The 23,792-nt window shown below is 26.5% G+C and overlaps 4 protein-coding genes across 4 annotated transcripts; all 4 read left to right on the top strand.

Annotated features, from left to right (window-relative positions):
- Positions 1-6,225: 6,225 nt before the first annotated feature.
- OCT59_021328 (uncharacterized protein) lies at positions 6,226-9,218 on the top strand (the record flags this gene model as incomplete). The annotated part of the gene is made up of 6 exons (XM_066149799.1): positions 6,226-6,621; positions 6,688-6,790; positions 7,043-7,173; positions 7,240-7,342; positions 8,083-8,246; positions 8,355-9,218. The coding sequence occupies 6 exons, from the start codon at positions 6,226-6,228 to the stop codon at positions 9,216-9,218; spliced, it is 1,761 nt and encodes a 586-aa protein (XP_065990668.1).
- A 4,868-nt stretch (positions 9,219-14,086) lies between these two features.
- On the top strand, positions 14,087-15,225 carry OCT59_021327 (uncharacterized protein; the record flags this gene model as incomplete). Its single annotated transcript, XM_025313021.2, has 3 exons — positions 14,087-14,182; positions 14,261-15,132; positions 15,219-15,225. 3 exons carry the CDS (start codon positions 14,087-14,089, stop codon positions 15,223-15,225), a joined length of 975 nt encoding a protein of 324 aa, XP_025188268.1.
- A 4,094-nt stretch (positions 15,226-19,319) lies between these two features.
- OCT59_021326 (uncharacterized protein) lies at positions 19,320-20,417 on the top strand (the record flags this gene model as incomplete). The annotated part of the gene is made up of 6 exons (XM_025331407.2): positions 19,320-19,398; positions 19,486-19,613; positions 19,693-19,745; positions 19,920-20,031; positions 20,103-20,267; positions 20,331-20,417. 6 exons carry the CDS (start codon positions 19,320-19,322, stop codon positions 20,415-20,417), a joined length of 624 nt encoding a protein of 207 aa, XP_025188269.2.
- A 1,943-nt stretch (positions 20,418-22,360) lies between these two features.
- On the top strand, positions 22,361-22,932 carry OCT59_021325 (uncharacterized protein; the record flags this gene model as incomplete). The annotated part of the gene is made up of 4 exons (XM_025313022.2): positions 22,361-22,462; positions 22,540-22,689; positions 22,781-22,829; positions 22,919-22,932. The coding sequence occupies 4 exons, from the start codon at positions 22,361-22,363 to the stop codon at positions 22,930-22,932; spliced, it is 315 nt and encodes a 104-aa protein (XP_025188270.1).
- Between the last annotated feature and the right edge of the window lie 860 nt (positions 22,933-23,792).

The raw sequence follows: 23,792 nt of genomic DNA, 5'->3' as shown, positions 1-23,792 counted from the left end.
TGATACTGAAAGCTTTAGTTTTAACTTTTTATAAATGCATAAATTAGTTTCAAAATAGTTTTTATATAGTTTATTTTATTCTACTTATTTTTTTTTATAACTGAATGGCATTTATATATATGTATTTATTGTTCAACACTGATAATTATAGAGTACTCTTTTTTACAAATAAAATCAGTTTGTAATTGAACAAATAACTCAGATTTTAAACCCAAGTATACACTTTAATGTATATGCTTAATTGTAAATTATGAATTTGTATTAACATTCTATTTCTCTTAATATATATAAAATACTAAGTTTGATACACCGTGTACTAATCGCTCAAAAAAGTGAAGCAGAATTAAATATTAGAGAATTTTTAAAATAAAACAATATTAGTAAATTATAACTGGTAAATATTTGTAGTTAAATAAATCAATAAATTGAATGATTGACCATATACATACTGTATAACAAGTGCAAAATATAAATTATTGAAATGAAAGAAATCTAAATACTTAGATAAAATTTTCAAACATAATTAATTATTTATTATGCTAATAAATCTGTGGCACTGTTAAATTATAACTTTTGTAACGCAACATTGATCTTTGTTAAAATTAAAATAGAAAAATCAGAATAAAAAATCTAAGGATAGTAATACTACAGAAAATAATGGGAGATTATTACCGGCTCGATCAGCTCAAAGGTCTAGTTCATTACAATAGGAATAAAAATGTTGAAAGTCATTATAAATCATGTTTGAATTTGAAACATTTTCATTTCATTATTATATTTTGACAAAATTCAGAATAATTTCGATTCAAATATGGTATATTCTTGCATAATAGTGATAGTATGTGAAGAATTTTCTTTGAAATATTCAAGAGTTTTGGTAAAAATTGATTCTATTAGTATTATATTGTTCTTCTTTTATTACTGATAATAATAGGTTCTCTCTGTAACAGGCCAAAAAGTATTTTGGCTTATTACATATTGCTTTTTAAAATCCATCATTATCTGTAAGTTGGTCTATAGAACGATGATTTTCTTTGTATCACAGAATTTCATAAGAATAGGTTGCGGTAATTTTTAAAATTGTTGAGCCGGACTAATTGGCAAAGCGTAATTTTAGGAAGTTTATTGAAACAACAACAATCAAAATTGAACAGAAAAGTCTTCTATCTTTTTTATTTGTAAATAAGTCTACTAGTAACTTGTTTTTATGCATATTTTTTGTCCGTCTATTTCTTTAATTTCCTCAATTTCTAAAGCATCTAGTTTATTATTGCAAATCTTAATTGCATATTTAAGAAATTAAACATTATAGTATTGCAACTTAATACTTTTAAATCTTTATTGAAAGTACAAATACAGTATATAACTCTGTCTTGTAAATAATTTAGAAGTTGAAAAAGGTATAAAAATTGATAATACTTACATTTATATGACAAATGCAAACATTACAATCCTTCTCTCCATGGAAAAATTATGTGATTACATTTGTTAGATATAAGAAATCATCTTGATAATACAACGGTAAAAATTTTTGGTTGATTAATAATTTGAAATCAAATTTATTGATAAAAAGAAGTGACCATCATTATATCAATGAAAATACTATGAATTACTAACCTAATCAATTTATTAATTTTTGGCAAAATTAAAATAAAGCAAAATAAACCTTTATTAACAACTGAATTGAACAAAATACGATATTCAGTTACTGCCTCTATCGGCGCTTTTGTAATATCCGTATATCAATCTGCTGAAAAAAAACCTATACTAAATTTTAAACTGAACTACTACAATTAACTTAGAATTCACTACTCCAACTGCACCTCCAACAACGATCCTTTTATATTGTTTAAATTCTGGTGCAAATCTGTCTTTTCGAACAGAATTGCCTCCCGGTCAATATCGCCTCCCGGCCAATTGTGCCGATCTGGGCACATTTGTCTATACAGCCACCTGTATTCAGCCACCTTCCCACCGTTAAGCTTTCCGTTTGTTATTTAATCACTAAATATCTAAAAATATCTAAAAATAACTCTACAAAAAAGATAAAAAAAAAAATAAAAAATATCCTGTGTCATTAATCTTTCTTTTTATAAATATTTCAGGCTGAAATTTTATTACCAATTTCAGAAACTGGATAAAATTATCATAATTCCGGCCCTGAAAAAAGCTATAATAAGCTTTTTTAACCACTTAATGCAAAATACAAAATCATTTCCTTATGTAATAAATAATATTAAAGAATTATTCATCATCAGTATTTGCACAATTATGTTTATGCTTTATACACAGTGAAATTCGATAAACCGGATATTCGATAAACCGGATTTGGGCCTAAACCGGACTATTTTGCTGGAACCAAATCACGTATATTAAAATAGGCTCGATATACCGGAGTTTACTAGTAAAAGCTCGATATTCGCTATAACGGATCAATTTTCTAACCAGCTATAGTAAAAATGATTCGATAAACCGGATCACGTGACTGGGAACCAATAAAATTTAAGTAACGTGATTCGGTAAATCTTAAATTTGGCCGGAATTATAAAAATCTTAATTCCGGCTGAAGTTAAGTATTACTTATATATTCAATTAAAATATTTTATATTCATTTTCATGACCTCTATAACCTAAAACTAGATGAAAAAATCAAATTATAGTGTATATTAGTTTTATTAGCATGAAAATTTTTAAAAATTCAATATAATAGATTTTCAATATATCGAAATTTTTTCGCTAAACCGGATATCCCGAAAACCAGATATTTTTAGTGGAACCGATAGATCCGGTTTATCGAATTTCACTGTGTACATCTGTTCTAGGTATAGTAGAGAATTATGTACCTAGAAAAATCTCTTGGTTTGCTGAGAATGTCTACATGATGTCTGCTGTTAGTATGGAAAATCGTCCAATAATTCATTCATGATCTATTAAAAAAACCAACTATTAAATCTTTATTAATTTATTATGCTATAAACAAATCTTAATTATTAAAAATAAGCATGACCAAAACTTTATGTCTGTCAGTGATTACAGTGTGGATAAAAAAAATTAATAAATTTTGTAAAATAATAATTTTCAACGATTATAAAAAGTAGTTGTAAATCACAAATTAACCACGTTCCTTCTATTCTTCTTTTTCAAATGGATCTTGACTTTTTGACTCTAATAACTTATTTTTTTGTATGAATTTTTAATTGATGTTTTTCAAGATGATTTTGTAAAATAGTTGCACTTGTTAACAATTTATATTTAGTTGGATACCTTTTACAAATGTTAAAACGTTGTGCAACTGTACCGATCTAAAAAAACTTATTAACGAAAACTAATTTTCTTTTGTTTAATAAAAATTCATTTTTTATAACAAGCCGCATTCGTTTTTATCATTTTTTGTTTTTATAATAAAAAATTTTTTAAAAAAGTTACTTTTGTCAGATTTGGAATACTGCGGATTTTGGAAGAATTTTTTCACGTTTATTATTAAAAAAAAAATTTTTTATTTAATTAATGAAATTAATAAAAAAAATAAATAAATAAGTATAAAATAATAAAAAGTTCTAGGAACCAACTTGGTTCAAGTCGGTTCAGTCAGTCCGAGTCGGTAAAATCAGTTCAAAGTTTGTTACAAGTCAGTTCAAGTTGGTTCAAGTTCGTTCCTCTGAACCAAACCGAACTGAGAACTTATGAGCCGAATCCCAAACCGTGCTCTAGTCACATCCCTAGTTCTTGGACGGAATGATGTTTATCACAAGATGAATTTTTCTATCTTAACGTTACTGTTACATTGTGTTAATTATTTTATTTAATATTGGAATCAAATACCATGAATAATAGATTTTTATTTCATTATTACTTTTTTTCTTTGAGACGTGGGCTACATTTTAGATAATTTTTTAATTAGAATACATTTAACAAATTTATGATCAATTTTTTTAAAAAACAACCGACCAAGTTTATATTAATTATTCATTGAATAATCAAGAGATTAAAATGGAATTAATTTTCAAATATCAAGTAAAAGTAAAAGATTCATTTGTTGCAACTTGCAAATAGCGATTTTCTAACGGCCCTATTGTTATTCTCTCATTTTTTATTGAATATATTTGAATACTTTTTTTCGTCATGAAATTTTACTGACGGAACTACGATATTTACTAATTATCGAGATTAAGGCAATATTATGATTCTCACATCAAGGATATAGACGAGACGCTGAATGATCCTATGACCATTGTTTAATTACTAATTTGCGAAAAAAATATTATTTATGACTATTTTTTATAGATATTATACGGTGTTGTATTTATATTTGTTAACGTCACTTCGTGGTTAACCAATATAAATAGTAAATACCAACGTACAATGCTCAAATAATAAACTATCGATATTCGATATTGTACGCAAATAAACTATCGATATTCAATATTGTACGCAAATAAACTATTGATATCAATATTGTAGAAAATATCGGTCAAATAAAATCAGCATGATCATATCCCTATAAAAAATTCTGGAAAAAACTCCGATAAATGATCATTATTCTGAAGAAACTCAGACACGTGATCATTTTTCTGAAAAATTTTTATAGGGTATAGGGCCGTGCGATAATATTCTCCGATATTAATATTAAGATTTGTACCTCTAATAAAAATTAATAAGCGAAACAAAAATTTAATATTAGTCAGAATTGTTGTACTATCATTTAATCTGAACAGTCTAACTATATAAATATAAGATAACATCCTTGTATAAAGTTCGGCGTTTTTGTACAAATATTTACGTATTGCAAATATACGATACGCCACGCGTGTGGAGGAACAGACTTCATACTTGATCTTATTGGTGATTACTATGCACGATATTATATAGTCCTTCGTTACACCTCGGACTAATTAAACAGTTGATTGTCAAATCAAAATATAGAACGATACGCATCTTTTTGTATATGTCGATCCTATCTAAATTAGCGTTTAAAACAAACCTTAACTGTTAACGGAGAAAGCGTCGTTTTCGTATTCTTAAATTTTTTTTTTTTTTGTATTTTGAGATGAAATTTTTGAAATTTTTCTACAAATAAAATATATATAGTGCAGTATCAATATATATAGTAAAATGTCACTCCAATGCAAAATATGTGGTAACGAATATACAAATAAAGCGTTTAAATGGTGTAAACCATGCCAAATAAACTATTTGAAGAGAAATTTCATAAATTGGACAAGTGGAAATGAAAATATTGATGAGTTCATTAAAGAAATGCAATTTAAAATTAATTCTTACTATGACATAATATTTGAATGGATACCGTACAGCCATTTTAACAATATTAAAGAAATCAGCAGAGATGATTATATCACGATTTATTCAGCGATATGGTATAATAGTCCATTATATTACGATGAACATAAAATTGGATATACGAGGTACCAATTTTGCAGATATAAAAATGTCAATTTAAAATGTTTAGATAATTTGCAAATTACCACTAACGAATTCCTAAATAAGGTATGAAACTTTTTATTCATTTAATTTAATTAAATTTATTGATTTTTATTTTTAATAACAATTTTGGTCTGTTTTAATACTAGGTCAATGCATATTCAATTAAACGTCAAGATAATATTCGTAAAATATATGGAATATCTCAAAATCCAAATACGAAAGATTACATTATGGTTCTTGAAGTTAATAGTATATATTGTGAAAAATGTAATAAAAAATACACAGAAATATCTCATAAATGGTGTAAACCATGTCAATTAAATTATTTTAAAAGTACTAATTTCACAAACTGGACGAGTGGAAATAAAAAAATCGATCAATTTATTCAAAACATGCAATTAAAAATTGATGCCTATGATGATATAGTGTTTGAATGGATACCTTATAATCAATTTAGTAATATTAAAAAAATAAGTAATGATGATGCATTGTATCTGGCAATATGGAAGGATGGTTTGTTATGTTATGATGAAAAAATAAATAATCAAGAAAACCAGAATAAAAATATCGCTTTGAAACACTTATGTAATCCACAATATATAGGCTACTATATGAAACTATCCAAGGTATAAAATTTCTTTATTCATTAAATTTAAAGAACTTTTTAATAATAATTTTTTTGGTTTGTTTCAATACTAGGTTAATGCATATTCAATTAAACGACGAGATGATATTCGTAAAATATATGGAATATCTCAAAATCCGCATACGAAAGATTACGTCATGGTTCTTGAAGATAGTTATTGTCCAAAATGTGATGGAAAATATGCAGATACATCTTATAAATGGTGTAAACCATGCCAATTAAATTATTTAAAAAGTAATTTCACAAACTGGACGAGTGGAAGTAAAATAATTGATCAGCGTATTCAAGAAATGCAATTAAAAATTGATTCTTTTGATGACATAGTATTTGAGTGGATACCGTACAACCAGTTTGATAATATTAAAGAAATATATGAATATGGGTATATCACGATATATTCAGCAATATGGGAGTATGGGACATTATGTTATGATGGTAATGAAACTGAATATACAAGGAAGCAATTTAACAAAGATAAAAACGTCACTTTAAAACTTTTTCGTAATCCACAAACCGATAAATTCTTAGATAAGGTATAAAATTTCTCTATTCATTAAATTTAAAGATCATTTTAATAACAATTCAGTTTACTTTAATAGGTTAATGCGTATTCAATTAAACGACGAGATGATATTCTTAAAATATATGGAATATCTCAAAATCCGCATACGAAAGATTACATTATGGTTCTCGAAGTCAATAGTGAATATTGTGAAAAATGTGATAAAAAATATACGGATATATTTCATAAATGGTGCAAACCATGCCAAATAAATTATTTAAAAAGTAATTTCACAAACTGGACGAGTGGAAGTAAAATAATTGATCAGCGTATTCAAGAAATGCAATTAAAAATTGATTCTTTTGATGATATAGTATTTGAATGGATACCATACAACCAGTTTGATAATATTAAAGAAATATGTGAATATGAATATATAACAATATATTCAGCAATATGGAAGTATGGGTCATTATACTATGATAGTGATAGAACTGAATATACAAAGAAGCAATTTGACAAAAATAAAAACGTCACTCTAAAACTTTTTTGTAATTCACAAGCCGATAAATTCTCACTTAAGGTATAAGATTTTTCTATTCATTAAATTTAAAGATCTTTTTAATAACAATTCAGTTTGCTTTAATAGGTTAATGCGAATTCAATTAAACGACGAGATGATATTCTTAAAATATATGGAATATCTCAAAATCCGCATACGAAAGACTACATTGTGGTTCTCGAAATCAACAGTAAATATTGTGAAAAATGTGATAAAAAATATACAGATATGTCTCATAAATGGGTTAAATCATGTCAAATAAATTATTTAAAGAGAAATTTTACAAACTGGACGAGTGGGAATGAAAGTATCAATAAATTTATTCAAATGATACAATTAAAAACCGATTATTGTAACGGTATAGTATTTGAATGGGTACCATATGATCAATTTAATGACATCACAGAAATGGTTGATAATCACGCTAAAGTATATTCCGCAGTATGGAAGGATGGTCCATTATATTATTATGATAATATAAAAGAATGGACAAAAAAAAGAAATACAAGCACAAAAGTTATTTTAAAATATCTACACAATTCACAAGAAATAAATAATGAATTTTCAAATGAGGTATGAGTCAGAAAAATTTCTATAACTGAAATTTAAGCCAGCACTTTTAATTTATTGACTTAATTTTTGTTTAATAGTACAATACTTTATATGGAATATCTCAAGATCCAAATACAAAAGACTATATTGTAATTCAAGCTGAAAATTGTAAAAAATGTGATGAAAAATATATAGATGTAATACATAGTTGGTATAATCCATGTAAAATTCACCATCTAAAAAAAAATTTTACAAACTGGACAAGTAAAAATGAAACAATTGATGATTTTATTAAAAAGACACAATTGAGTAATGGTTATTTTAACGATACATTTGAATGGATACCATATACTCAGTTTAATGATATTAAAGAAATAGGCAAAGGAGGCTTTGCTACAGTTTATTCAGCAATATGGAAGGATGGTCCATTATATTATGATGATAATATAAAGAAGTGGATAAGAAAACCTGGAGCAAATAAAAAAGTTGCCTTGAAATGTATGCGTAACTCACAAAATATCACTGAACAATTTTTACGTGAGGTAAGAATTTATTCTAGTAACAAATTAAATAAATAAACATATATACAGTATATGTATATATATATATAAACTATATATTTTTTTAACAAACAATTTAAATTTTTGTAGGCTAAAGTACATTCAAAGAAAACTTCTATTTATATTCTAAGTATATATGGAATATCTCAAAATCCAGATTCAAAAGATTATATTATGGTTCTTGAATATGTAGAAGGTGGAGATTTAAGTAAGTGGATAAATAAAAATTATGATAAATTTAATTGGTCATATAAATTACTTTCATTATGGAATATTGTTAGAGGTCTTAAAGAAATTCATCAAAAAAATATGGTTCACCGTGATTTTCATACTGGAAATATATTAATTAAGAATGAATATTGGCCCTGTATTGCAGATATGGGATTATGTGGGAAAGTTGATGATAATTATGATATAGATGAAAAAGATGAAAAAAAAGTTTTTGGAGTTTTGCCTTATGTAGCTCCTGAAGTAGTATTAAAAGTAGGGAAATATACTCAAGCATCAGATATATATAGTCTTGGTATGTTAATGTATTTTATAGCCACTGGGAAACAACCTTTTTACAATCGTGCACACGATCAATATTTAGCAATAAGCATATGCGGAGGAGTTAGACCTGAAATAAGTGAGCCAGAAGCACCAAAATGTTATATTGATTTAATGAAGAGATGTTGGGATGCAAATCCAGATCATAGACCAAATATAGATGAAATATTTGAAACAATGAAGTTACTTAATGATTCCAAACAACCGCAAGAAATTAGAAATCAATTGGAAGAAGCAGAAGAATATAGAAAAGCAAACCCTTTATCAATTGAAGTTATTCAATCAAATACTCATCCACAAGCTATTTATACGTCTCGATTACTTAACTCCATTACAAAAGACTTTCCAATGTATGATAATATTAATAATATTACGGCAGAATATATTGACTTTACAGCAGAGTAAGTTATGCTAAATTTTAATTACAATTTTATCTTTATTAATTGAAATCATTGTTGATCTACGGACTAAAATTACGAATGATTGAAAAATTTTATATTGAAAAAATCGTTTATTATAAACTAAAGTTATAATGTAACTTTATAGTTTATTCAAATATATATTTTTTTACCTATTTTTATTTTAAAATTATTGTTCAACACTGATGATAGAGTATTTGTAAACATGTTTTCTATAAATAAATCAGTTTGTAATTGAATAAATTTTATTAATTTCTGCTTGTCTATATCATGTTTCAATTTTATATAATGTTATTATCCAAAATTTAGAATAATTTAAGTTATTGTTATTGACTTGGGTTACAGTACAATTTACAGACAGCCATTCTACAAAAATGAAATTAACCAACGCCATTTTATTTGCTGGCTTCCATTTTACCGACATGAAAATCTATTGCCCGAAGCGTTAGCGAATGGTTTAACCCCGTTTTTGTCCCTGTCACAATCGACAATTTATTTCCTTTTTTGAATATGTATCACAATTTTATGTAAGACTAGTTATTTGACCCCTGAAATATGCCAAATGACACGTAGATCACGTAACAATCGTAACATGCACTTGCGAGTTATGCAACGCGAAGGACTTAAACGGTTTCCGTTTTCCTAGTATACCCTATTTCACCGAAATGTCATTATCCGACTTACCATTTACAGCAAAATCCAAAATAAACGAGACAATTGAAAATTTTGTTGCCGAGAATCTCGGCTTTCACGTGATTATTCTGTAAAATGATTGGATCCGAAAATTTATTAATTGCGCCTCATTCCTTACTGCGCCTTAATTTCTACGCCTCATCGGTCGGTCATAACCGAATCAAGAATCTTTGACCGACCGATCGTTTTGACCAACCATTTGACCGACCGTTTGACCGAGACCAGATTAACCAAAAAGAATTAAAAACTCATTTTTTTTTTAGAAACCTGGCCATTTTTTACTCCTTGCCAAGAATTATTTGATAATGTTCGGTTTAGCTCAGGATAAAACAAAAAATAATATTATTATACTCGAAACAATACACCGAAATGACCGAATCTAATGAGTAATGATATATTTTTTTCCTATTGTGAGCTTTACCGAGTTTTACCGAATATACCGAGTGTTTCGGCAAAGAGTTAAAAATGACTAGATGTCCAGTACATTATGAAAACAACTGTAATGATCAGATATTATTGTAACTTACAATTTTAAACGTTCGGCCAAAATCGTCAAATGATCGGTCAGAAGGTCACAGTCATGACCTGACCATATGTCTTTGTTATACATGAATTAATAGATTTTTATTTAGGATAATAATAAAACGATCCAGCAAACAATCAATATTCAGGATAATAAAACGATCCAGCAAACAATCAATGTTTTGGATAATAAAAAATATCCAACAAAACAATCAATGTTTTGAAAAGGTAGTTTAATTATGCCTATTTATAAACTATAATTAACAAAATTTGATCGACAAATGATCGACGTGTCAGAAATTCCGATTCAGAAACGGGAAAAATTAGCTACGGTTCATTATTACTATTAAAACAAATTTCAAACCGCTTACGTTTAGGAATTAATTACGTATCAAAAAAAAACAATAAAATAAATATGGTTATATTCATATCCAGATAAAAAAGAAACATCCGTATGTTTTTCCTTTTAGTTTTAAATTTTAAATTATACTACCAACCTTTTGTTGATCAAATATAGAATATGATCGACATTGGAAATGCACGTGAGGTAAGAATTTTTTTTACTTTAGTTACTTTTTAAGAAAAAAGATTTTTTCTTTTGGTATAGTAAAATTTTTTTTTTATCCAAGATCGATGAATAATTGCGCCAAGTTTGAGGTTATTTATTCCATTGATTTCTAGAATTCTTTTTTGTTTTACTTCTCATGAGTAATCGAAATTGTCTGTTTAATTTAAATAATGTAATAATCCTAAAAGTATTTCAAAATCATTTATTATGTATAAAAATAGATACAAAAAATCCGAAAAATTTCTTATTAACATGACTAACATTTTAATTGCATATAATATGGATGCATTAACATATTATAATAAAGGCGTTTGAAGTAATAAAATTTAATTACGTATTAACGCAGTATTTCTTAAAAATAGTTTTATTTATGTTCCTTGTTAAGAATTATTGTTTTATATATCGAATACTTTGAATACTTTCAAAATATTTATTTTGCGCCTTTAAATCCGAATTTCCAAAAATTTCCATGTGCCTCGCACATGCATGCATGTTCATGTCACATATGGATATTGTGGAACATGAATTCTATGTTTCAGACAATCACATAATACATTATTATAAATTCAAAGAAAGCTAACAATACAACAATATCAAAAAACAATCTAGTTACGCGCGCATTATACGCAGTTTACCCTATAAATACACCTTTGTTTCCACCTTTCTTTCTCATCAAATACTTGCAAAGAAGTTAGAGAACAAAAAAAAAATTATTAAATATTCTTTTTTCTTTTGATCTGCGATCAAAAAATAAAAAAAAAACAACGCAACACAACACAAATTTAACACTTTCCAATAAACATAAAAAAAATGAATCAAACCGTCATCAATATCGTTGCTAATCCAACCGTCGTTGTTACTTCTGAAGTTACAGAAAATCCAGCACAACCGACTAATTCATGCTCAATAATGTGAAAATACATTTATTTTGAGTTCTCTAACTTTATTTTTTCAAAATAAAGTCAAATTCATCTTTGGTTTTTTTATTTCAGGATTTTATTTCACTCTTTTTTTAAATACTTCTAAAAATGAACATTCGTTTATTAATTTTCTTTCTTTTTTTTTTAAAAAAAAAAAAATAGTTACAAATAATAATATTTTAAAAAAATATATTTAATTTTAATTCGTTTTTGAATCCTTTATTAATTTGGTTTTTATTTATCTACGAGCTTTTTTTTTTCAAAATAAAAAATAAAATAATCTAAATGTTGTTTTAATACTTATTTACGTTTAAAAATTATTCACAAAATAAAGATTTAAATTTTTTATTTCGAATTTTTTTACCAGTGTACATTTATTTCTAATGTGAAAATATAATAAATAAATAATAATTATTAATCCACGTATGGTCTTCAGTTAACTCCATTTAATAAAATTAATAGTGTTTAAATTTTGATTGGCCAAAAATTTAAAAAAAATGCAATGAGACGAACCCTTTATAAAGAGAAAAACTGTCAGAATATCAAATATGTATTATATAATCATAAATATTAAAATGATCAACCCAAAAAAAAAAAAATTTCATACATTTATTTAGTAAATAAAATGAAAAATAAAGCTTAGGGGGTTCTTTAAAAGTTTAAAGGGCGCATTTGAGCTAAGCGCTCTAATTTCTTGTACCACGTATTACCGTTCACAACTTTCAAACAAACAAAATCTTCAAGTATTAATATAGTAAAGATGGAAATTATGCACTATACGACTATACGTTAAGCTCAAAATGATCTACGTGTATTAGTAATTTCAAAAAAAAAGAAAAAAAAATGAATTGTTATTACAATAACGGTTGGTTTAATATTGTATAATTCGGAAATACATATTAAATGATTCGGCAAAATTCGCAGATTCAACAAATATATTGTTTTTTATTTAATAATAATTTTAAAAAATAAATATTCATTTGACAAATTATTATTCTTCTAATATTATTTTCGTTAACAAGGCTACCCCATTGGTAGTTATACAGAAGCCAAATTATTATTTATTAGTGTAACCTTTCAATTCTTACGGATAACTGGGATTCACCAAATGTTTTCTCTCACCTAAATCGATTTCGTACTTGTAAGTTCGTCGTAAAGGTGGCTTTATTAATGCAACTTTATTCATCATCTTTATTTCTGTTAATGATGCCATTTGAAGACCTGTCTTTTGTGATACCCGAGGTTCGTATGATTCTGCGGCCAATGAAATTGGAACGTTCCAGTCGTTCCATACATACTATGAAAAGTTATCAAATATGTAAAGAGAGTTTGATATAATTACTCTGAGAAAAAAATTTTTCAATAACTTTGATAAACATATAAAGATAATTAAAACTTCGTTATGCGGAAATGGGCCCGATTATTTTGCTTAAAATTTCTAACTACGAACCGTAGGACATCGAATTGTCAATACGCACTGTGTAATACGTAAAAACCATTTGACGTGATTTATGAAAAATTTAATTATACAGTAATTATAAAATTTTTGCCTTTACACAAAATCGAAAGACGGCAAAACCGATCATAACTATTCTCGAAAAATTTTGTACAACTAAAGAATGGTTCTTTGTGTATGAAGCAGATCTTCAAAAACGTAGCACAATTTTCCGAAAAAGATAAAGTTTTTGCATTTTTTAATTAGTACAATTTACCGAATCAAGCTAAACACTATTTAAATGTTTATAACGAAGGGACTTAAATTGTTTGAGAAAAAAAAAAAATTATTCTTTCCTTCTTAACTTTTAAATAACAAGATATACATCCCAAAGCGAGATATTAACAAACAATAAAGAAATGGATAAATGTGAAAAATGTGGTGAATCATATAAAGGTTTTTTTAATATAAAATATAAATGGTGTAAACCCTGTCAAATAAATCGATTAAAAAATTATACTAAAATCAGCGGAGATAAAAAAATTGATGAATTTATTCAAGAAATAAATTCAAAAATCAATTGTTATAATGATCTATTATTTGAATGGATACCATATAATCAATTTAATGATGTTGAATTAATAGGTAAAGGTGGTTTTTCTACAGTATGTTCAGCGATATGGAAGGATGGTCCATTAAATTATGATGTGAATAAAATGGAATGGACGACAAGAAAAGAAAGAGCTAATAAAAAAGTCGCTTTAAAATGTTTAATTGACTCACAAAATATTACAAGTGAATTTCTAAGCGAGGTATGAAATTTCAAATATTAGTATTTTTATTTTTTTAAAAAAAGTCTAATAATATAAATTCTATTACGGTATTACCAGATTAAAATACATACAATAATGAATTCTCATCATATTCTTAAAGCATATGGAATATCACAAAATCCAGTAACAAAAGAATATATTATGGTTTTCGAATTTGTGGAAGGCGGAAGTCTTAATGATTGGATAAATAAAAATTTTATTAACTTAAGTTGGAAAAATAAATTAAAATCATTATTTAATATTTTTAATGCTCTTGATGAACTTCATCAAAAAGGATTTGTTCATCATGATTTTCATACGGGAAATATTTTAATTAAAAATGGTAATTTTCCACATATTTCAGATATGGGATTGTGTAGAGAAGCAAGTAATAACGATGAAACAAAAATTTTTGGAGTTATGCCTTATTTAGACCCTAACGTGCTAAAAGGAAACCCTTATACCCAAGCGTCAGATATATATAGTGCTGGTATGATTATGTATTTTATAGCAACTGGAAGACAACCTTTTGCCAATTGTCCACACGACGAATTTTTAGCGATAAACATATGTAAAGGTGATAGACCCGTAATAAATAAGACGGAAGCACCAAAGTGTTACGTTGAATTAATGGAAAAATGTTGGGATTCAAGTCCAGACAAAAGACCGAAAATAGCTGAATTAAAAAAAGAAATTTTGATATTTTATGCTTCATACACAAAGAATGAATCAGGATTTAAAACTCTAATGAAAATTGAAAAGAAACAAGAGCATTATGAAATTGAAAACCAATTCAAGGAAGCGGAAGAACATCGAAAGTCATTATCTAGTGAATCAAATCCTCATTTACAAGCTATTTATACATCTCGATTACTTAATTCTTTTACAAAGAACATTTCAAAATACGATAATGTTAATAATAATTCCGTAGAAATTATTGACTTTACAACGTAAGTATTAACTAGAATTTCACGTTTGTCATATTCAAGGATAATGCATTGATTACAGTATTAATTATAACCATGTTTACCTGTAGCTTGTAAAATTAATCTCATTCTAGGAAGAAAGGGTAAAAGAATTTCAAAATATTTTAAATAGATTTTTTTGGGTATAAATATAATTTTGTTTAATTCATTATGAATTTATATTTAGTTTTTACTATTTCGTATTTATTTATTTTACGTTTTGACTAGACCAGTATTAGAGATTAATTCCTTAATTTAGGCCAACAATTCGTGATTAATTCCGGCCAAAATTAACGAAAATTTTAGTCATGTTTATTTGTGAATTCTCTGTTTTATTAAAATTGTCGAATATTTAAAAATATTTTCATTAAAATTTTATCAGGTCAAAACACGTTTTCATTGAAGATGTTTAAATATTCGGTTAAAATCATGCCAAATTAGTCCGAGTTTTCATACACGCCAAATTCTATAATATTTAATATATTATAAACGGGAATTGAAATCCCTCATAGATCACATCTAAATTTAAATGCATCAAACTTTCTGTATAAATTTTGTAAATTTTCAAAATATTTTTTTTTTTATGTAGACATGTGTATCTTATTTTTGATGGCGTAACGTGACGAAATCTTAAAAACTAAGGTTCGTACTAGAATACAATATTGTATACAAATTTATAATCTGTTAAGTTTACGAACTTAGATTCTTATATTATTTCATTTATTTTACAATTCGAACAATTAAATTAATCTCTTTTATGTATTGATAGTTATAACACCGATATTATGTTCGATTCATTAATGAATTATGATTCAATTCATTAAATCTATACACATGAATTTGGATCTATTGTATTTTTTTTACATTATTAATTTACTGCACGGTTACAGTAGTGTTACAATACATTTCGCCGCCGAAGTCTATTTCACCGAAACCTATTTCACCGAAGCCATTTCGCTATAGGGAAGTTTCGACAAAAGGACATTTTGCCGAATGGACATTTCGTCGAATGGATATTTTGCTGAGCCTTTTCCCGAATTGTCCATTTTATCGAAGGACATTTTGCTGAAAATGTTATTAATTGGTTTATTTCCTTAATCATTACTGTAACAATTCGATACAAAAAAAAAAATAAAAATTATTCAAAGAACAAATTCTCATTTTCACTTGTTTTGGAAAATGGTACTTGATTTTGTGTAAACGACGATCATACTTTTATATTTGAATCATGTAAGAAAAGAAACATTGTGAGGATTATCCTATTAATTTTTAAAAATAGATTTGTAAAAAGAGCGGGCAACTCATTTATTAAGTTTCATACGCAGTCGTACTGTACTGTCTGTACATACAAAGATTATTATTGATCAGCATAATTCGGGCCAATTTATAATTCTGGTCAAAATTCAAAAAAAAAATTTTTATGGAACGTGTATTAATTCTGGCCAGAATTATAAATTGGCCAGAATTATGCCGATCAATTATAATGACTGGCTGATTTTTGAATTTTTAAACTGATCTGACTGCGTATGTATAAACAATTCGGTTGCATTCTCCATATCATCGGAGAAATGTCCATTCGGGAAATGTCATTTTAGTAAAATGGCACTAAATTGCTTCGGCGAAGTGGGATTCGAAAGTTCGGACACCACCTTATTGCTCTTATATTAAAACTTTGAAGGAAATAAAAATAACGAAGTATTATAAAAGAAAGTAAATAATCAGATTATAATTCCTGATAATAATACTTGATGATTAATTGTTGTCCGTTCTCGCCTTCTTTATATAATGTTATGACTTTTTATGATGAAAATAAATGCTAATGATTTTTCTTTGCGAGCCAAGCACTAATGAAGGACGTCTTTAAGATAAATACATAAATAATTAGTGCTCCGTACGGGTCGGGTTAGGTCGGGTTTGAGGGATGTTCGAATTCGACTCGAATATTCACGTAATTCGATTCGAATGTTCGGATCAATCAACTGTATAACCTGAACTTGACTCGACCCAATTATAGCTTAACCCGGATAACCCGGGTCAAACTCGAATTTATATTAAATTTATGATCAGCAAAATTGATCAAGTTACATGATTTATTTTTTCAACCACTTCACTAAATTTTACAACTTTAATTATAATAATGTTGTTTATTTAATTAATTAATATAAAATTCACTTCAAATTTCTTAAAACTGAATATTTTTGTCGCCACAAGATCAGCTCCACTGGAAAAAGTTCACTCTACTGGAAACACTCGTAGCTTGAATAACTGAAATCATATTATTAATTTTATTAATTAATATTAGTAAGTGTATATTATCAACTAAAAATTATATTTCAAAACTTTTCTATACTTACGGACAATTAAGACATCTGACTTCATGATGCGTATTTGCATCTTTACGTTATGGCAGGAGTTCTTTTTTCCTCAAGAAGATTTGTTTCCGAGTTGAGTTGTTGGCTCAGCAATAATATCAATAACCCCAGACATTATATTTTATTTATTAGTAAAGTTTTTCCAACTATAAAAATAACAATAGTGATGAAAAAAACGTGTCATTCGGGTCACCCGGGTTGATCTGGGTCAAAGCAACAGTATGACCCTAACCTGACGGGTTGGTTTATACGGGTTATAAGTCATTAAAATGATCAATCCCGATTCGATTTAAAAATTCAGGTCGGGTCGAACACCCGGGTCTGACCCGACCCGTACGGAGCACTATTAACATAATATTAAATTAATAATAACTTCATTCTTCATTCTTCATTTATTTTATGGTCAAGCAATTAACGGATATATTAGCAGTTAGGAGTATAAATAATAATAATTTATCTTCTGGTAATAAATATAATTTCAATTCATTTATTTATTTAACTTATTTTCAAGTATTTTTTGTTATAAGAAAAGTTATAAAAAATTTTTTAAAAAAAAATCAAAAAAAAAATATTATTTATTATTTATTTCAGAAGTATATAAATATTTTTTGGCCTAATTTCTAAGCTGAAAATTACATTTTTTTATGATTATAATGATTCTATTTCAAAGCAATATTGTATCATAAATTTTCAAAAGTAATTGAAAAGAACCAAACCTTAGTACTTTATTTTCTTGGATTATAGTAACATTTTTCAAAAAAAAAAAAATGATTTTTTATAAACCATTTTTGAAATCTGTTAAATCACTCTGTAACGCTTGTACGATTATCATCGGATATGAAACAATTTTTATAAATATATTGTGATAATTTCCTTTTATTATACAAATAACATTATCTTGTTTATGCTAAAAATTAAAAGTATATAAAAAATTTGCGGAAATAATACTATTAATATTCGTTCATTAAAAAAATTCATTTGAAAAAATTCACTTTGTATGAAAAACATCTCTAATCTAAATCAAGTCACTAATTTAAAAGTCTCAAATTTTTGCTTAATGTCACATATAATAAATATAGTATATTGTATGCAACCATAAAAATTCACAAAATGATACAGAAAAATGTGTAACGAATGCAAGTTGTTGATCGAGAAGCCATTCGACTTGCTTTCATTAACCGGTTATATGATTATATAGGCAACCTAAAAGCTATAATAAAGTACGGATAGGAATATTTTTATGTTTCGAATAGTACAATGTCAGCAGTAACACGGTAGTAATACAGTAGTACGGTACTTAGGTTGTTCAATGTCGATCAATTAAATCTTTGTTTTCGCAGAAGTGGATGGACAATTGAACGATTGTTTTCGAAACAAATTATAGTTCGTTAATTTTATTTCGTTAATTTTATGAGTAGAAGAAAAACTATAATTTTGAAGAGCGTAAACATTTATATTTAAAATCGTATTTATTTAAGGATTCGAAGTCTTCTCTGCAAAATAAATAAAAAAATGGCGCAGTAGTGTTCATTTATCATACAGTATATACTTACAGTACTTTTTTTCGTACTTATATGATAATCTAATATGTATTATTCAAGTTGGTACTAGTTTTCCGTACTTGCGGCTATATTTAGCAGTAAAATTATTTCAATTACAAATATAGATATGTAACATAAACATACATATTAAAATACTCTTGTGTAAGACAATCATTTATGTTGTGTCTACTCATTTTATTTTCATTATTTCTTTTGTAAAAAAATAAATTCTTTCTAACACAAAGCAAGTACAGTAATTATGGACCAATTATCGCCACAATTTATTAAGACGGAAGCAGTTGATCCGATTGATTCATTTATTAGTTTTCATGTCAAGAGTAAAGTTAAGTGACACGAATCTACAAAATTAAGGGTAAATTTAATCCTTTTTTAACTATTTGCAATTTTACTAGGATGACAATAAGACGTTCTGAGAACAACACCTTTTAAAAAACTCAAGGAAGTCTATTGTAAAAGAAATAGATTAAAGATTCATGCAACAAAATTTCTATTTGATGGACTCAATGTTATGGATAATGACACTCCTGATTCTGTAAGTTTATTTAAAAATACTTTTAATACATATTTCATATGTTTATAAAGATATTTTTCGTTTCTATATATTAATATAGCTTGAGATGGAAGAAGGTGATTCAATTCATGTTATATTTGCACCTGCTATCCGGTAAACTACTATATTTCTAGTGTATTTAATGCGTAGAAATTAAAAAGTTTTAGAGTTACTTTTCATGAATGTTTAACATAAATATTGTATGTGCCCTACACTTGGCGTACGATATAATCCAATTTTTGTTGCATTTATTCGTATATTCTATATTATTTTTTCATTTTAATATAGGAACGTAATTACGAATTCTGATCAATTATTGTCCCAATTTATCAAGACAGAAGAACCGACTGGTTCAGCTAATTCATTTTTTAGTATTATGATCTACTATGATTATGATTATGTTAAGTTCATTTGTCCTAAAAATCAGGTTATTTGTTATTTTTTTGCTAATACCATTTGCAATGTTAATAGAAAAATGATTCTATTAAACGTAAAGAGACGACTTACATAGTTGAAAGGGCAAAACCTCTTAAAAAACTTATGGAATCCCATTCTGAAATAAATGGACTTAGCCCTGCCACACTAAGATTTCTATTTGATGGATGCAGGATTCATTATGATGACACTCCTGATTTTGTAAGTCTAAAATACTTATATTTATTATACAGTATTTGTTTGCAAATATATTTTTTTTTACAGCTCGAAATGGAAGACGACGATATTATCGATTATGTGCCCGAGAGAATAGGTTTTTTTTTAAAATGCAATAATATTAATATCAAATAAATGACAAAATTTATAATAATGGTTTTTATTTTCTACATATCCCGTAAAAATGCAGTGTGTTAATAAGTGTTCCGCTTCCACGTTCAAACCACAGCCAAACATAAGGAGATGTATTTTGCAAACCATGCGAAGAATCAGAATTTTTTTCTTCCTAAGTGATAATAATATTAATGAATCTATAATTTTTTTTATTTAAGTTTGGTTATCAAAATAATAACAGTTTCTTACTTTGCGTATAATTATATAATAACCAAATAAAACTGTCGAGTAATATATAAATTATGATATTATATTCCAAATTGTGATACTATTCTTTTGGAACAATGTTAATGAGGTCCTATAAAATGTAAATGAGATCGATTATTACTAAAATGAATTTTTCTTATAAAATTCATAACAATTTTAAATTTATTTAACATTATAGCATTTCTTCTTATTTTAACTTATTTAAAATATTTATAATTATTATTTGTAAGATATTAGTTTATCTCTAACAAAATTTTTTTTAAAACTTCATAACTTAAGGTATTAATAGAATATAGTATAAAAATTAGCTTATTGACTCTTCTATGAACTTTGTAAATGGAACAGCATTTATACTAAGAAATTACATGTGCAAGATGAACTTTCGATAAAATGTGATTTTATTTATGATAACACTGCTGATATAAGTTTTATAACCTTCCAATTAAATATATATATCATTTTGTTTATTTGTAGTAAAGATTGTGGTCAGTTTCTCCTCAACCTAAATAAAAATGTGGGGAGCAGAAAATTTTAATTATCAAGAAAAGACCTATATCTAATCCACTACTAATTCTGACCCTTGTCTATTCTAAAAATTCGGAAAATTAAGGGCGAAATCATGTGATATTGAAAAATGAACATCTAGTTTTTTTTAAATGCTCAAGTCGCTCAACACTGATTTTTATAATTTTTTTTTTTTTAAATGTAATATATTTTTTTTAAAAAAATCACATTTCTAATCTTATCTCGATCAATGAAGTGTGACCTTCCGGCAAATTTTTGCCAATTATTCACTGTAAATATTTGTAGTAAAAGCGATGATTGTAGAGATAGTACTGATAAAAAGATAAAATTTGGGAATAAACCCCAGTTACGTTGATGTTATTGATTGCACAGAATACAATACTAAGTGTGTAACATGTGCCAGTTTGTGATCATATTGTTCGTGTTGTTTGATGCATATAAATGAAATTTTGTAGTATATAATAAATAAAAAAATAAGAATAGATGTGTTTGTTTATTTTTACTTCGAGGGTACAATGTTACGTTGGCGTTTATGTTGATCATTTCTATGAAATTTTCCTATTTCGTTCTTGTGTTGCCGTTATAGATACCAAACCACATACAGTAATTTCTTGTATACTGTTACCATCATTGAGTGAAAATTCGATGAATTGTTAGCACTCAATAACATATTGGCTCAAAAGTTTCTTGTTCTTTTCATTTCATACAGTCAATTGATTCATTATTATTCTATTTCCGGTTTATTTTGGCGTAACAAATTGGAATTCGTTAATTTTATAAAATATAAAAAGTCTTTCTTTCAGTCATTCCGTGAGTTCAAATAAAGTTTTCTAAAAAACTTAATAATGTCACAGTGCAATTTACCGAATACAGTATATGAGAAGATACATCGCCACAATACATAATTTTTACTGCGTTTGCGACCATAAACTATTGTTCTAATTCTGTATATTGTAAAAGTAAACAAAAATCCGAAAAAAATTTATGGAATTATCATTCATGGGATCTGTAACATAAACGTGCATAATTATAGAGACACAACATGAATAAATCTTTTAATAGTTTATCCAGTGTAGGTACAGTATATTCATTGTAATTTTATTCATTCATTGTATCATTACCATTATTGCTTTCATAAAAATATTTTTTTCTTTCTAATAAACGAACGAAAAATGGCTTCTAACGATCAGTTATTGTTACAATTTATCAAGACAGAAGCAGTTGATTCAAATGAATCAATTGATTCGTTCGTTAATCTTAAAGTTCAAGATTATGTTAAGTATATAAGTATATATATATTAATTAAAGTGAATTTAGTTCTTTTATTAACATTATTTGTAAATTTCAATAGTCTAAGAGTGAGACAGTTTACAAAGTCAAAAAGACGAAACCTCTTAATAAACTTAAGCAAGTCCATTGTGATAGAAATGGCTTGGATATTAAATTTATGTTATTTTTGTTTGATGGACACCAAATTAAGGATTATGATACTCCAGATTCTGTAAGTCTAAAATAATATCAAAATACTTTAAAATACTTTAAAAGAATTTTATATTTATTACACATGTATCTTTTTTTTAACATTAAAATAGCTTGAGATGGAAAACGATGATATTATCGATATTGTGTGCCATCAAAAAGGTTTTTTCTTTGGCGTAACTCGTTGTATTAATGCTTTTACACTAAACCAATATTAAAATATTTATCTTTTTTTTTTATTTTATATTTAGGTGGTGGTTTCTAAAATAAATAGACATAAATCGATTTTTTTTACGATATTTATATTTAAGCTCTCATAAGTTTACGTTTTCTGTTATTAAGAAATTGAAATGAGCATATTAACCGACAGCCTATTGTCACAACTTTTATTTCGCGAACGATATATTTACGAATGCTCATTATATTCAATAATTTTTTAATATAATATATGATATAGTAAACATGATTCCATATATACTGTATTTGTATAATAACTTCCATTTACATTTCATATGTCTTGTAAAAATAAATATTAATAGCAACTCTGTGACAAAATTTATCTAAGATCTTTTACGCAATTATAAATTTGAATATTTATATAAACGAACGCAGAATGATTTATTGGATGAATAACAAATCGGATCATCTGTTATATATTATTCTGTTCATTACCCAAATGTTTCTAGCTTGCTTAACACAAGAAATTAATTTAAATAATCAAATTACTGACAGTTGAAAACATTCAAAAAACGCAATTCACGGAAGCCATAATAGAAGAATATTCTCTCCTGGTAAATATTGCAAAATTAATTATCGTGTATCTTCAGCAAAAAGGAGTTGAACATAATGAGAAAAACACTCGGTTGATGTTTTAGTCGACACAAGAATATGTCTGGTAAATATGAAAAATATTTTATTATTTAAATATAATTAAACATATTTCTATTTAATTGGACAAGAAGATTAGCTGCTGGCGTGAAAGTGACATTAGTTTAGTAAATATGATTGTTCCTTTTGAATTAAAAAAATACTCTCATAAATGGTTACGTCACGCAAATTAGGTCAAACAAAAGGAAATGTAAAATGTAATAATTTACCTTATTTTATTTTATTTATTTTATTTTA

This window comes from Rhizophagus irregularis, chromosome 3 (assembly GCF_026210795.1).
Source record: "Rhizophagus irregularis chromosome 3, complete sequence".
NCBI classification, from domain to species: Eukaryota; Fungi; Glomeromycota; class Glomeromycetes; order Glomerales; family Glomeraceae; genus Rhizophagus; species Rhizophagus irregularis.
Note: the sequence above shows the minus strand (reverse complement) of the source record. Positions and strands in the feature narration are given on the sequence as shown.